The sequence below is a fragment of the Hyperoodon ampullatus genome (genome assembly GCF_949752795.1).
Source record: "Hyperoodon ampullatus genome assembly, chromosome: 3".
Taxonomy (NCBI): Eukaryota; Metazoa; Chordata; class Mammalia; order Artiodactyla; family Ziphiidae; genus Hyperoodon; species Hyperoodon ampullatus.
The window spans coordinates 147,220,624-147,233,392 of NC_136916.1; the positions used below are offsets into that span (position 1 = coordinate 147,220,624).

Genomic DNA, 12,769 nt, shown 5'->3' on the forward strand with positions numbered 1-12,769 from the left:
ACCTGGGATGTCTCCCAAGGATGGAAGCCATCCTTGCTAAAAATGTCTTTCTTGGATACTAAAGTTGAACCAGAATGAACTTGGACTTCTCTTTTGAGTACCCAAATGAGATAACGGCTCTTAACATGAAAAGACCAAGTTCTGCATTTGGGAACAGTAACTACCAAGTGGCTAGTTCCCAGCGGAACTTTACTTCTTCCTCTCCAGAAAGATATGCGGATTGTCCTTAGAGAAGTCAGAAGTGGCTAGCTACTGACTAGATTAAATAATACAAAACAAAGATTGGGAAGGGGAATGCTGACTAGGAAGGGGAAGAGAAACACACACTGAGTGATTATATCTTTTTTTTTTTTTGTATATAAAGGATTAAAAAATTCCAATTTAATAAATTTTGGAAAAGCAAATGTAAAATGACTTGGGCTTATAAAACCAGAATTTACAATTATCCGTGAATAGTCAAAGACAAATCATAGAACCGTTTTGATTACAGATTAAAGTAATTCTAATGGTTACACAATCACTTTCCCACTCCCCGGTGAGATTACAGTTGTTAACTTGTAAGCATCCCCACTGCTACTCACACTCCTTTGTCTCCTTCTCCTAAGACAATGTTTTTACACCCAAGTCACATCACACACACCAGGCACATCTTTCTTTTCACAAAGCTTAGCAAGGTGATATCTCCTTTTGGCTTAGATCAACAACCTTCCTTTATAAATAACCCCCCTTCCCCCGTGACTAAATTCACCCAAGTCGTCATCCTCCACAGGCTGTCTCCCCTTGGTCCCAGTTCCAGTAGGACAGGTCCTTCCTTAAAAAGAACGCTGGATCAGCGAGGCCACACCAGTCACATGCTAGGTCCTCTCTAAGCCAGTGCGGCTGGTCTCCTAAAGGTCTAGCACCTTTGTGCTCAAGAAAGTTGTAGTGTTCTCTCTCTCCCTCATTTCTTCCCAGTATTCTCCTGCCTTTTCATGACATCCACGCCAACAAGGTATCTGTCATCCTAGGTCTGTCTTCCCGTCTTGTACAGGCCTTCATTAATAACCAAGTGAGTGTGACCACCACTGCAATGCTGAAAAGCTCCTGGTCTTTCCCTCAATCTTTATCTACCTTAATGAAACAGAGCCAGTGACTCCTCTCTCCATACTCTCTGCCTCCTAAAAGACCTACTCAATAAGAATCTGTTACTTCGCGATGCCTCCTGCTCTGCAAGATCCAGTCAGAACACCACAGTCTCTGTGGACAGCAAGCCTGAGGGAAGATGCCAGTCCCACCAATTCTGACCATTTTGGGTTGAATTAAATGAAGGCAGTACCATACTCTGCTCCTTCCTATACTTCTTCATTAACACACCTATAACATTCACTTTAGTAGTCTGAGCACAAATCTCTTGAGAACCGTCTTTCCCCTCTTTCAATACGCCTAGATGCTACCACATGGGGCCAGGAAGAGCCTGCTGGCTTTCTGAGTGCCTCGTAGGAACTAGCACCTAACTTGTTAAAGTGTTACCCACAACTAGTTATATTTTATGGCCTCCCTACAGCATGGTATTGTGCCATTGCTCAATTTGCAACCAGTGAAATCAGGGATCTATCTATGTTCTCTCAAATCTGATCTTAAGTGCTAACCTCTCATTAGCATTAAAAACGCTCCACTTTTAGTACATCTACATTAAATGCTCAATGAAGAAGTGCTACTGAGAAAACATGGAAGATTTCTTTAAGAAAGGAACCATGCTTTCCTTTCCAGCACAGCCAGTGGGCTGAAGGCCTATTTCCATTCCCGTCTCCATTCTTTCAGCATAAATCCACTACTCACTGGCAACACAACCTGATTTAGCAGGCACTCATTATTAAGACCAGAACACCTATGGCATGTAAATGGGGTGAGATGGCAAAAAATACAGATCCATAGAGCCTTTCTGATGGAGAATAGAAAGAAAAGTCTGAGACAATGAGCTCACACGTGCCAGCACACACACACAAGAACAAGTCAAACATCTCAACAAGGATTTACTTTAACAGAATCTGCACAGGTACACTATGCTCAAGTCTTACTAGAAAGGAGTCACTTGGATTTTTTTCCCTTTCTTAACACAGCACAGCCAATGGCCAGCTAAACATCAGACCCATTGTTGAATAGAAGGGAGCAGCATCAGACACAAAACTTCAGGCCCTGGTTTTATGTGCCTTTAATACTATTTTTCCTTTCCTCTGTGTTCACTAAACAGGATTTAAACATTTTTATAAAGCTACTTTTCATAGCTTTTTGCTTTCCCTTTGTATTTATCATGTTTTTAGTTTCTTCTCTGAGGAGGAATTCTCCGAATCTGTGTCTTCCAATTCGATTCGGTGCCTTTTGAGGCCACTATGGCCATGAACAGCCCTGCTGCTGTCTGTGTCTGGGGGGTCAGTGGGGTCCTCTCTCGTTCCAGCACTGGGGGTCTCACAGGCCATTTCAGACCCACAACAATCTTTGTGTAGGAGCATCCCCGTCAGGGACAAGTTATCACGATCAGTGTCTGAACGTCCTGGGGACGAGCAGGCCACCGCCTCTAGCTCCCCAAAGCTCTGCCCGTTGCTGTGGGGATGAGGGGGCCGGGGGTGTAAGCGCCCATTGTTGTGGTTGGCACAGATGGTTTCGAGGCTCCTCTCCTCACTGTCATCAGACTGGGTCCTCAGACAGTTGCCAGACCCACTGCTGAGAGCGGAGCCAGATGCCTTGGGGACAGGAGGGGAGGGTGGCTCCTCAGCCCGGCTGCTCAGGGCCTTGCTTAGGGCCTTTCCATTGAGCTTCTTGGTCTCAAAAGAGTGTTCTACAGAGCCACCAGTGTTACTCGTGTCCTGAGAGGTGTCCTCTGGTGCCTCGGCCCAAGGGTGACCGCTGGGCTCATGGCCTGGGCCATTGCCGGGATTTATGGCAGAAGTCCCTTCTTTAAAAGCGTCCTTGCTGTGGCCTGCGGGGGGCAGGTCCTGGCTCCTCTGAGCCATGGTCGTGTTTAGACAGGCTTCCTTACTGGAAGAAGGGGCTGGGTTGTCCTTGTGGCTGGTTCCTGCTCTCCCTTCATCTGCCTCCCCAGACACAAGCGAGCTCTCTCCCTCTTTGTTATTTGAGTAGGAGATATAGGAGTAGCGGAGCCACTTGTAAGCTTTATAAATCTTGCGCTCAACTGACTCTATGTCGGAAGTTGGCGATGCTCGGCTTGGCTGAATCTCCAGAGTGGACGTGTTCCGCTCAGGAGAGGAGGTGGGGGTAGAAGAGAGGTCATCTACTTTGATCTGGGGGTAATCATAGTTGTCTTCTCCAATGCAGGTGTCGGTGGGCTTGGTCGGGGCACCAGGCCTCTCCTCTCGAGGCATCTTCTGCCGGCGCCGCATGGCGTTCCGCTGCCGGGTGGATGCTCGCCGTTCATTCAGCTCCTCCTCGTCCTCGGAGCTGCTGGGGCTGCCGGAGCTGCTGGACTCGTCTTCAGGGCTGGGAGACCGTGGCCGGGGGAAGAGATCTGTGTCCAGTTCAACCTCACAGGCGTTCTCTTCTGAATCGGACTCGTTGGAAAGGGCCAGGAGGCGTTTGTCCTGGTAGCGCCGCAGGGCAGACAGGCGCTGCTGGCGAGCGGTGGCATCCTCGCACGTGGGCGGTGGTGGAGTTGAAGCCACCACATTTGTGGCAGTGACCCGCAGGGGCCCCAGGTGGAAGGCGCTGTCAGCAGACTCATCCACTGTGGGCGGAGGGGAGCGGGGCAGCGAGGCTGAGGACTCAGAGTCGGTGTAGCCCGAACGCTCACTGACCCCTGCATGCAGCTGGAGGATGGTGCTTTCGCTGAGGTCGCTGTCTGAGTCGGAGCTCCAGCCCTCGATCTCGCGACGCACCAGGGAGTCAAAGAAGGCCATCATCCGGGGGTCTTCCTGCACAGACTGGTTGGCGTAGTCATGGGACAGGCCACTCCCACTGTTCAGCACAAGGCTGATGTACTCTTCGTGGGTATAGAGACAGCGAGAATCATCCTCAATCCGACCGTCCAGATCTCCGGTACATCCTGGCTGCTTGTATGGGCTCCAGATCTGCACAGAAGGCGAAAACAAAACCAGTGAGGGCTGATTAGAATGTATTCTAAAGCTGTCGGCCATAAAGAACACTAAGGCAGAGCTTCCCCAGACTCTCCCTGTCACTGAGCCAGGATTTGCTAACCAACTTTAAAAATTTAATCCAGACTGGATTATGTGGGCCACATATGAAAATGGAAGCTTCCAGATTCAAATGTGGGACAAAGCATGGTCTAGGACACAGCATTAGCCTAGTTTCAGGAGACCCAAGTCCTGTCTCTAGGCCCAGGATAAACACACACCCTGTCTGCCACTACCCCTCTTCCCTTTAGCTTCCTCTATTAGTAGCTTGGAAATTACAATAACCCCCTTCATAATCTCAGAGGTCAGAGGATGACTTGAAGATTGGTCAATGTGTTCAAAACTCTCAGAAGACTGGAGAGGTACCACTTTTCCAAAGTGAAAAGAGACCCAGCAGTCAGTCCTCTGAGACAGTTAATATTTCAGCCTATAACTCTACTTCTCCCCAACTGCAACATTTCTATTTTTAACTAATGGGAATTGCTTACTGGAGCTTGATAAGAATAGCCAGCTGCCTACACTGCAGTTCCCTCTTGGACGTGCAGGCATCAGTTACCCAGGAATCTGGGTTCTCTTAACCAGGGAACTGCTGGCTTGCTCCCCAACTCTTCTGTTAGCTGCAGGAATAGGTAGGACACACCTTCCAAGACCACAGACCCATCCCTTAATACCCTTCCACTCCATGGTCAGAGACATGGGCGCATAGCTGAAAGGTGGCAGAACTAGGATTCAAACGAAGGTCTGTCTGAACGCAAAAGCCCAACTTTACAAGTTGAATAAGTTATGCAAAAACGATGTTCAAGGTAATTAAGCTGTCACTGCAAATGAGAACGATGAGCTTCCCCTGACTGCCAGACTGGTCCAGAGAAGCACAGAGAAGCTCAGTTACATCAGCTGGTAGTCATGGCAACTCAGATGAAATTCCAGATGATTTTCTTGCCTTGACAGGCTGGTGTCTATATTTAGATGGCACCCAACCCAGAAAACAGTGGCTCCTCATTCCCTATCCTCTGTCAAGACAATGGCTTTGTTTCGGCAAAGTTGTCCAAGGACAAATTCGCCTTCTTGTAAGCCCTGTTCCTGAGGCCCTTTCCCTCCGTGATTTACTTTGATCTCCTGGGAGACAAGTGTTTCTCTGTTCAATCCCCAGTTCAAGAGGGACTGAAGAAATCTTCTAGGCTAAGTGTCTTCACCAGTTCCCAACTCAGATTCATTCCTCCTTCAACTTTGTTCCCTGCCCACAACTCCTCAGGTGTTCTCCCATCTCCAGCTTCATAATCTTACCCAGGGGAGTTTTAAGGCAGTGGCTCTCAAACTTTGGCTTGCACGTGAATTACCTCAAGAATAATTAAAATGATGACTCCTGGGACTTGCCTGGTGGCACAGTGGTTAAGAATCTGCCTGCCAGTGCAGGGGACATGGGTTTGATCTCTGGTCTGGGAAGATCCCACATACCATGGAGCAACTAAGCCCGTGTGCCACAAGTACTGAGCCTGTGCTCTAGAGCCTGCGATCCACAACTACTGAAGCCCGCGCGCCTAGAGCCCGTGCTCCACACAAAGAGAAGCTACCGCAATGAGAAGCCCGAGCACTACAACAAACAGTAGCTCTTGCTCGCCTCAACTAGAGAAAGCCTGCACGCAGCAATGAAGACCCAACGCAGCCAAAAACTAATTAATTAATTAATTAAAAAAAAAAATCAGGTGTTTGTCTTAAAAAAAAAATGCTGACTCCTGAGCCCCACCCTTAGAGATTCTGATTCAGTAAGTCATGGGTAGGTTACCAGGGCTCTGTACTTTTAATTAGCACTCAAGGGATGAGTAAGTGGGGGGACCAACTTTTAAGAAACACTGGAACATAGTTAGCATAAAATAAGTAGCAGAAAATAAAGGCTTAGTCTGAAGCAATTCTCAAATTCTTTGTGAGACTCAATTTTCGGGAAACATTTAGACCTGGCCTTCAGCAACGGCCCAAGCTGTAGATGACTATCTCTGCAAACAGGTGTCTCTGGGAATAAAAGTTTGGTGGCTTAGAAAAAAACCGAGGGGGGCGACTTCCCTGGTGGTCCAGTGGCTAAAACTCCATGCTCCCAATGCAGGGGGCCCGGGTTTGGTCCCTGGTCAGGGACCTAGATCCCACATGCTGCAACTAAGAGTTTGCATGGGGCTTCCCTGGTGGCGCAGTGGTTGAGAGTCCGCCTGCCGATGCAGGGGATACGGGTTCGTGCCCCGGTCTGGGAAGATCCCACATGCCGCGGAGCAGCTGGGCCCGTGAGCCATGGCCGCTGGGCCTGCGCGTCCGGAGCCTGTGCTCTGCAGCGGGAGTGGCCACAACAGTGAGAGGCCCGCGTACTGCAAAAAAAAAAAAAAAAAAAAAAAAAAAAAAAAAAAAAAAAGAGTTTGCATGCCACAACTAAAGATCCCGCATGTGGCAACAAAGATCCTGCCTGCTGCAACTAAGACTCAGCACAGCCAAATAAATAAATAAATAAATAAATAAATTAATAAATTAAAAAAGAGAGAGACTGAGGGGTCCAATAGGCAAAGCTTTTAGGGTGTTTTGGGGTCTTAGTCTATATTCTGGGCTAAGTTTCTCACTCCCCCAGTTTAAAAATGGAAAATGTTACTAACCATGTTGCATAATATGAAATCTATATGTACTTCCCGGAAACTCAGAATTTAACAGAATTACAAAATATTAATGGTGAGATGCTTGCTGGCCCAACTATCCAACAAGCCTAGATTTTAATCTACTACCCAGCCTCCTATATCTTCACTTCAGGAATGAAAGTGAATGAAAATCGAAATACTGAAAGTTGGCATTTATATGCGCTCTGGAATGTATTAAGCTGAGGTAGACTTTCATTCCTGAAGCTTGGAGTAATGGAACAAAACGCTGGATCAGGAGTCAAGAGTCTTGAATGTGGGTTCCCACACAGCTCTAGTTCGCTGGTGACCGTGGGTGAAGCTCAGCTTCCTTATCTAAACAGTGAAATTAGATGGGTCTCATGCAATCCTAAGATTCAGAGCAAAACAAAACCCCTATCCCAGACGGCCAGTCTTCAGTCCTCAAGGGACTTGCAGCACAGAGCTGTGGGAGCTAGCAGAACAGGTAGGAACCCGAGCCTCAACACTTCACATGGCCCAGAGCAAATGACTTCATCCTTGAAACCTCTTTTCTCAACTGCAGAAATGAGAATGATAAAATGATATAACGTATACCAAAGCACCAATAACTGTGGTGCTTCCTCCTTCGTTTGGCAACTGAATACCTCAACTAGAAGGTCTTAGACTCATCCTCAAAGAGACTTTTGTACAGCAGAAGCACTGACCATCCCGATTATGTTAGTCCTTCCTCATCCCTAAAATATCAATTTCAAACATTTGTGAAATTGTTTGTTATTTTTCTTACACTGAAAGTCAACAACTCAGAAGTGAAGCAATGAAAACACAACTTCCTGTTTCATGTTAAGTGTGGCTAGACGTTCCTCTTCATGGGGCAAAGTTCATGAGAAAAGTAGGAGGGATGAGCAGCCTTCTCTTCAAGCCCAGTGAAAAGTTTAGCACAAGAGGCTCCTGAGGAAAAGGATGCAGTTCAATTCTTATTCAAAACATCATCGAGGGCTTCCCTGGTGGCACAGTGGTTGAGAGTCCGCCTGCCGATGCAGGGGACACGGGTTCGTGCCCCGGTCCGGGAAGATCCCACATGCCGCGGAGCGGCTGGGCCCGTGAGCCATGGCCGCTGAGCCTGCACGTCCGGAGCCTGTGCTCCACAACGGGAGAGGCCACAGCAGTGAGGGGCCCGCGTACCGCAAAAAAAAAAAAAAAAAAAAAAAAAAAAATCATCGAAATGGAAAGCAATTTAAGTAACAAGTGTTCTGATCTACACAGGTGACCATGACATGCTTGATGTAGCATCTCTAAGCCCTCTTCTCTCTTTGCGCTATTACACTAAATTTAGACATTTGCCCACCTACCAAGAAAAACTACACAGATAGAGACTTAAGCTGTTATTCAGGGATGCTCCACACTCTCTAATCCAGATTCCAAGACTTCCTGGGCCCACCTCTGGCCTACCATCCCAGCCTTACATCTTAGCCCTCCCTTTCTGTGCTCTTTACTTTGGCCAAATGATCATTTTCTAAACTGGTCCTACACTTTGCTGCTTCTGAGCATTTATTCATGAACACACTGCCTGGAATGCAGTAGGTGATCAATAAATATTTATTGATTCAGTGAAATAATTAAATGTCCATTCTCTCTCCTTAGAATGGTCTTCCCACCTTACTCCTTTCTTTTCTTTTGCAGGCTTTTTCCTTCAAAATCTAGTTCAAATATTACCTACACTGAGATTACCCCAGATGGGGGAAAAAATTTCTCCCTCCCCACACAGCACTGTTTCTATCTCGTATGTACTTATTGCATTTTTCATTACCTTTATTTCTTGTCTTTTCTACTGGGTCACCAATTCCCATGGGGACCTGCATTACCTTTCTTTCTTTGTGTTCCTCACAGGGCCTAGCACAAACTGCACACAGTAGGTATGGTTCACAAACACAGGGCGGGTAAATGAATATTGGTTTTTGAGGGGAAAAATGCTAGCATTTGCTCCATCTTGCTCTCTCTTATGTTTAAGTACAAAATGAACCCCCTTTTTTGCTAAGTGTGAGCATTCAAGGGGATAGAAGACCTGTTATGGGTGAGAAGAGGCTGGCCCTGACAACAGGAACTCTTCTCCTCCAGGCCAGAAAGGCATCAGTAAAGGACAAGTCAGGGGGAAGGTGGAGTGAGTGAGTAGAGAGAGAGGTGGAGAGAGAAAAGGAGGCTGGACTAGAATATGGTGGAATGATGCGCTCGGAGCCATGGATCCTCTCAGAAACAGCAAATAAGAAAGCGACTTCTATTAAAATAGTCAGAAATTGTCAGGCACAGGTAACCTACAAGGCACTTAACTTAGGTGTCAAGTCACTGTTAGCGTCCTCACTTGACAGATGGGAGACAGACTCGAAGGGCTGCCCAAGGGTACTAACTGTACTGACTTAAGGTTTCGAATGGCTAAACATGCCTCCTGGTGAGGCGATGTTCAGACCTCACTGGAACCTGGAAACAGTGAGCTCCATAGTTTAGTCTGAATATTTTCACAGAGGAAATATTTTCTTCTCCTTCTTCTCTGAGAACTTGGCTAGTTTCCAACCTATGATCTTTCGGGTAAGGACTCCAGTTGACTAAACAATAATTGGGGAGACTTAGCACAGAAGCATCCCAGAGTGTACAGCCAAGCAGGAATCTCTGTTCTAAAGGAGATGCTCAAGCAGAGCTCCCTGAGAGAATGATGTCAACGGGCCTAGAGAGGACATGCTACTGTGCCAACTCATGAGTCACAGGCTAAAGGAGAAGGGAAAACAATGCAAGGGACAGGGGCAATTCAATGACTGCCCAAGTGAAGGACTACTGAGATGATCAAACCCAGCAGGGGCACCAGGCTGCCTGCTGCCTTCCCACTAGCATGGTAAATGTGGCAGTATACTAGGAAGAACAAAGAACAGGGCTCTATGCTAGCCTTACCACTAATTAGCTGTATAATTAACCCCAGACAGTAAATTTATAATTTAAACCTCATCATCTACAAAAGGAAAAGTCAGAAAAATGATCTAGAAGTCCTGTTCTAGCCCTGTTTATTTATGGGTACATAAATGTATGCAATCATGAAAGTCAGCCCTGATCCACAGGACCAATAAAACCTAAATAAAGGAAGTTGGAATAAGGACAAATAAACATATTGACCCCTACTCCAACATTACATTTTTGATAGCTTCCTCTGCCTCAGATACAAGTTGTATAGTTTTTTGGTTTTTTTTAAAGAATGAAAGAAAATGAAAACTATCAATGTGTTACAAATCAATTTTTACTTTTCCCCTGAAACCTCTCTCAGGTTTTCAATGTCATTTGGGGGGGAAAAAAAAAAGAGGAGTTTTATGTTTTGCTGGGGAGGGGGGGGATATCATCTATCCTTATTTAATAGTCAAGTTATCACAGGGTCCTCAAGAATTCATCATTTGCCCTGAACCCTCATTTTCTCAGATGTGGAAAAGGGTTACTAGCGACTGGAATGTGAGTGATGGGCAGCGGGCCATCCGTCCGTGGACACAGGCCAGGCTGGGTCTCTCAGTTGCAAGCTCTAAAAATATTCCTTGGCAGGGTTAAGTTCATTCAGTCAATGTGCAGTTGATGCAAGTGTTTAGCCTCAATCACAACCACATGCAGTGGTTGATATGCATGTGGTTGTGATATTTTGATATGTCCTGAGACAAGTTAGCTATGGTTCCGGTAGTCACTTAGTTATGAGGACAGCAGTTAAGGAAAAGTGCACACAGAGTAACTTTGGGGATGATAGCTTCTTTACCTCCAGATGGGGTTTGGAAAGCAGAATTCATCAGACTCCAGACCAGAGGCCATGGAAATGTAGTGGCATACAGGTAGTATCTAGTTTCAAAGCCTACTGATTATTTTTTAAAATGGCCCTGAAAGGAGGGTTTTAAAACCACCCTCTTTAACATCAATTTTTCCATATTTTATAATTAATATGTCAAAATAATTGAGAATTCTGATAGACCTTCGGTATGTTTAGCTATGAGGTCCTACATACATTGTTTTAGTTTCTTCCATTTACGAATTGCAATGATTTCTCTAAAAGGACAAGAGGGGAAGGTGCCTCACCTTGATGATCTTTTCTACACCAGAAGAGCAGATCATGTAGGTGTGGGGGTTAAATCGGACCTGGTTCACAATAGACCGATGCCCTTTCAGCACCATGAAGGCTCCGTTGACCACCCTACCAATGCCACCTGGGAAGACAGAAGGAAACAAAAATCAAATGACGAAACAGATGGAAGTCAATAGGTTCCAGTAATGGCAAACAAACAGCTCTGAACCAGAGATATTTTATTAACTATACCACCAGCAGAATGCTTAATCTTACAGATAAAGTTGCTATGGAAAGAAGGAAGATGAAATATCTCTCGGCATATGTGCTCTTACCAAGAGCCTTTATTTAGTCTTTAAGCATTGCCCACGCCCACCCACTGCAATTCCATTGTCAATGAAGCCACAGCCACTTAAAACATTTCTCAAGGTTTTGATCCCCAAGATAGAATCCAAGTGTTACCTTAAAAAAGGCCAGTCATAAGCAAAATGAGACTGAACTGCTTGAGAACAGTTGGCAGCTGAGCCAGGGACATGCAGAACCAGAAACATGTAATTACTTAAACGTGCAAAAAAATCTCTGATCCAGTTGCCCTCAATTTCTATAATGAAAATAGCAAACAAAACAAACAAACAAAAACCTCTGGGAAAATAATGGAGAAAATCCCTTATTCACTCTGATAGCAGGGAGAACTAAGGATTAGATTTAGCCCACCAAAAAAAAAAAGAAAGGAGATATGGGTCACTTTCATAATAAGCAGAGCCCAGGTATTGAGAATTAGAGAGTGTTGGCCTTAAATACACCATGTATAGAGGCCACTGATAGAAAGCTGTATCTTAAAGACCATCCTGTAGGCTTTCTTCTTCAATGATGGCGAAAAGTACCAGAGGCCTAGAACTTATAGATGAAAATGTCATCATTTATGAACTCGGGACAATCTCAAAGGTTCAACTTCACTGGTAAGGGCATCACACTCACACAGAACAGACGCACCCAAGTTCTGAATAAGGTCACTTCTGAGCAGCCATCAACAGCTCAGTACACATCAACTGGCAAAATGTGGTGCATACAGACACAAACAAAAGAGTGTTCATTTATTTAAGCAATGAGTGCCTTCTTAGACCCTACCAGAAGCATGGCACCACTAGGGCACAAAGTAGCACCACACACTATCTCAGCTTCACACGCCTCCATCCCAGTCCCAACTCCACCTTGTTCAAACATTTATTCCAAACGTTTCTCATCTCAGTATCTGGAGGGAAAATGGCCAGAACAACATCCCTTTACCAGAAATAATCTGGTGCTGCAGAAGGTGCCTTCTGCTTTTGGCCTCCTGACACAATTCCTCCTTCACCTCTTCTGCCTCATGAAAGATATCCCTCTTTATTGACATGTACATATCTGTTTTTAATGACAGCAAGAGGTTTCAGACTGTACTGATTTGCTCCTTGATGGTGCCAACTTGGCTAGCACCAGGTGCTTACTCTACTTTGTGAGTGACAAAAATATCCTTTGCCTAAATTTTCCCCCATGTTTGACATTATTAATATTTGAATTATTCAGGATGGATAATGTATTTAGAGCCGTTCATATTTCAGCCCAACATCATCATGTTTGCTAATAAACTGTAAAGGAGAAGAAAGTAACTAGGACATAGGTGTGTTTTTATGGAGACAAAGGATCAGGAAAGGTTTAAGCACCAAAGGTAGGCTGCCTTGATGGGAACCCCTAGGCAGCCTGAGTGCACTAGGTTCCTAGGGTGGAGTGGGAGGAGGGGAAGGTAACCTGAGCCTAGTCAAAGTAAAAAGAAACGTGAGAGAATTAAGGAAAAGGGATCCATGGGAATCTAAAACAGTTGTCTCAATACAGTGATCTCACCACCCCAAGGAGTTCCTTTGGGTGAGTTTCTTTTCTATATATGGTTGATTCAACAAGTAGCAGTC

The 12,769-nt window shown here is 45.5% G+C and overlaps 1 protein-coding gene across 2 annotated transcripts in view; it reads right to left on the reverse strand.

Moving 5' to 3' along the window:
- Window positions 1–2,178: 2,178 nt before the first annotated feature.
- Window positions 2,179–12,769, reverse strand: part of DCAF5 (DDB1 and CUL4 associated factor 5) — a gene marked incomplete at both ends in the record, with an annotated part of 106,996 nt that continues 96,405 nt past the window's right edge. For both annotated transcript variants that reach the window (XM_079699675.1, XM_079699674.1), the window contains 2 exons: window positions 2,179–4,061; window positions 10,841–10,968. In XM_079699675.1, coding sequence (XP_079555801.1) covers window positions 2,289–4,061; window positions 10,841–10,968 — 1,901 coding nt within the window. The remainder of the gene's footprint in view (window positions 4,062–10,840; window positions 10,969–12,769) is intronic.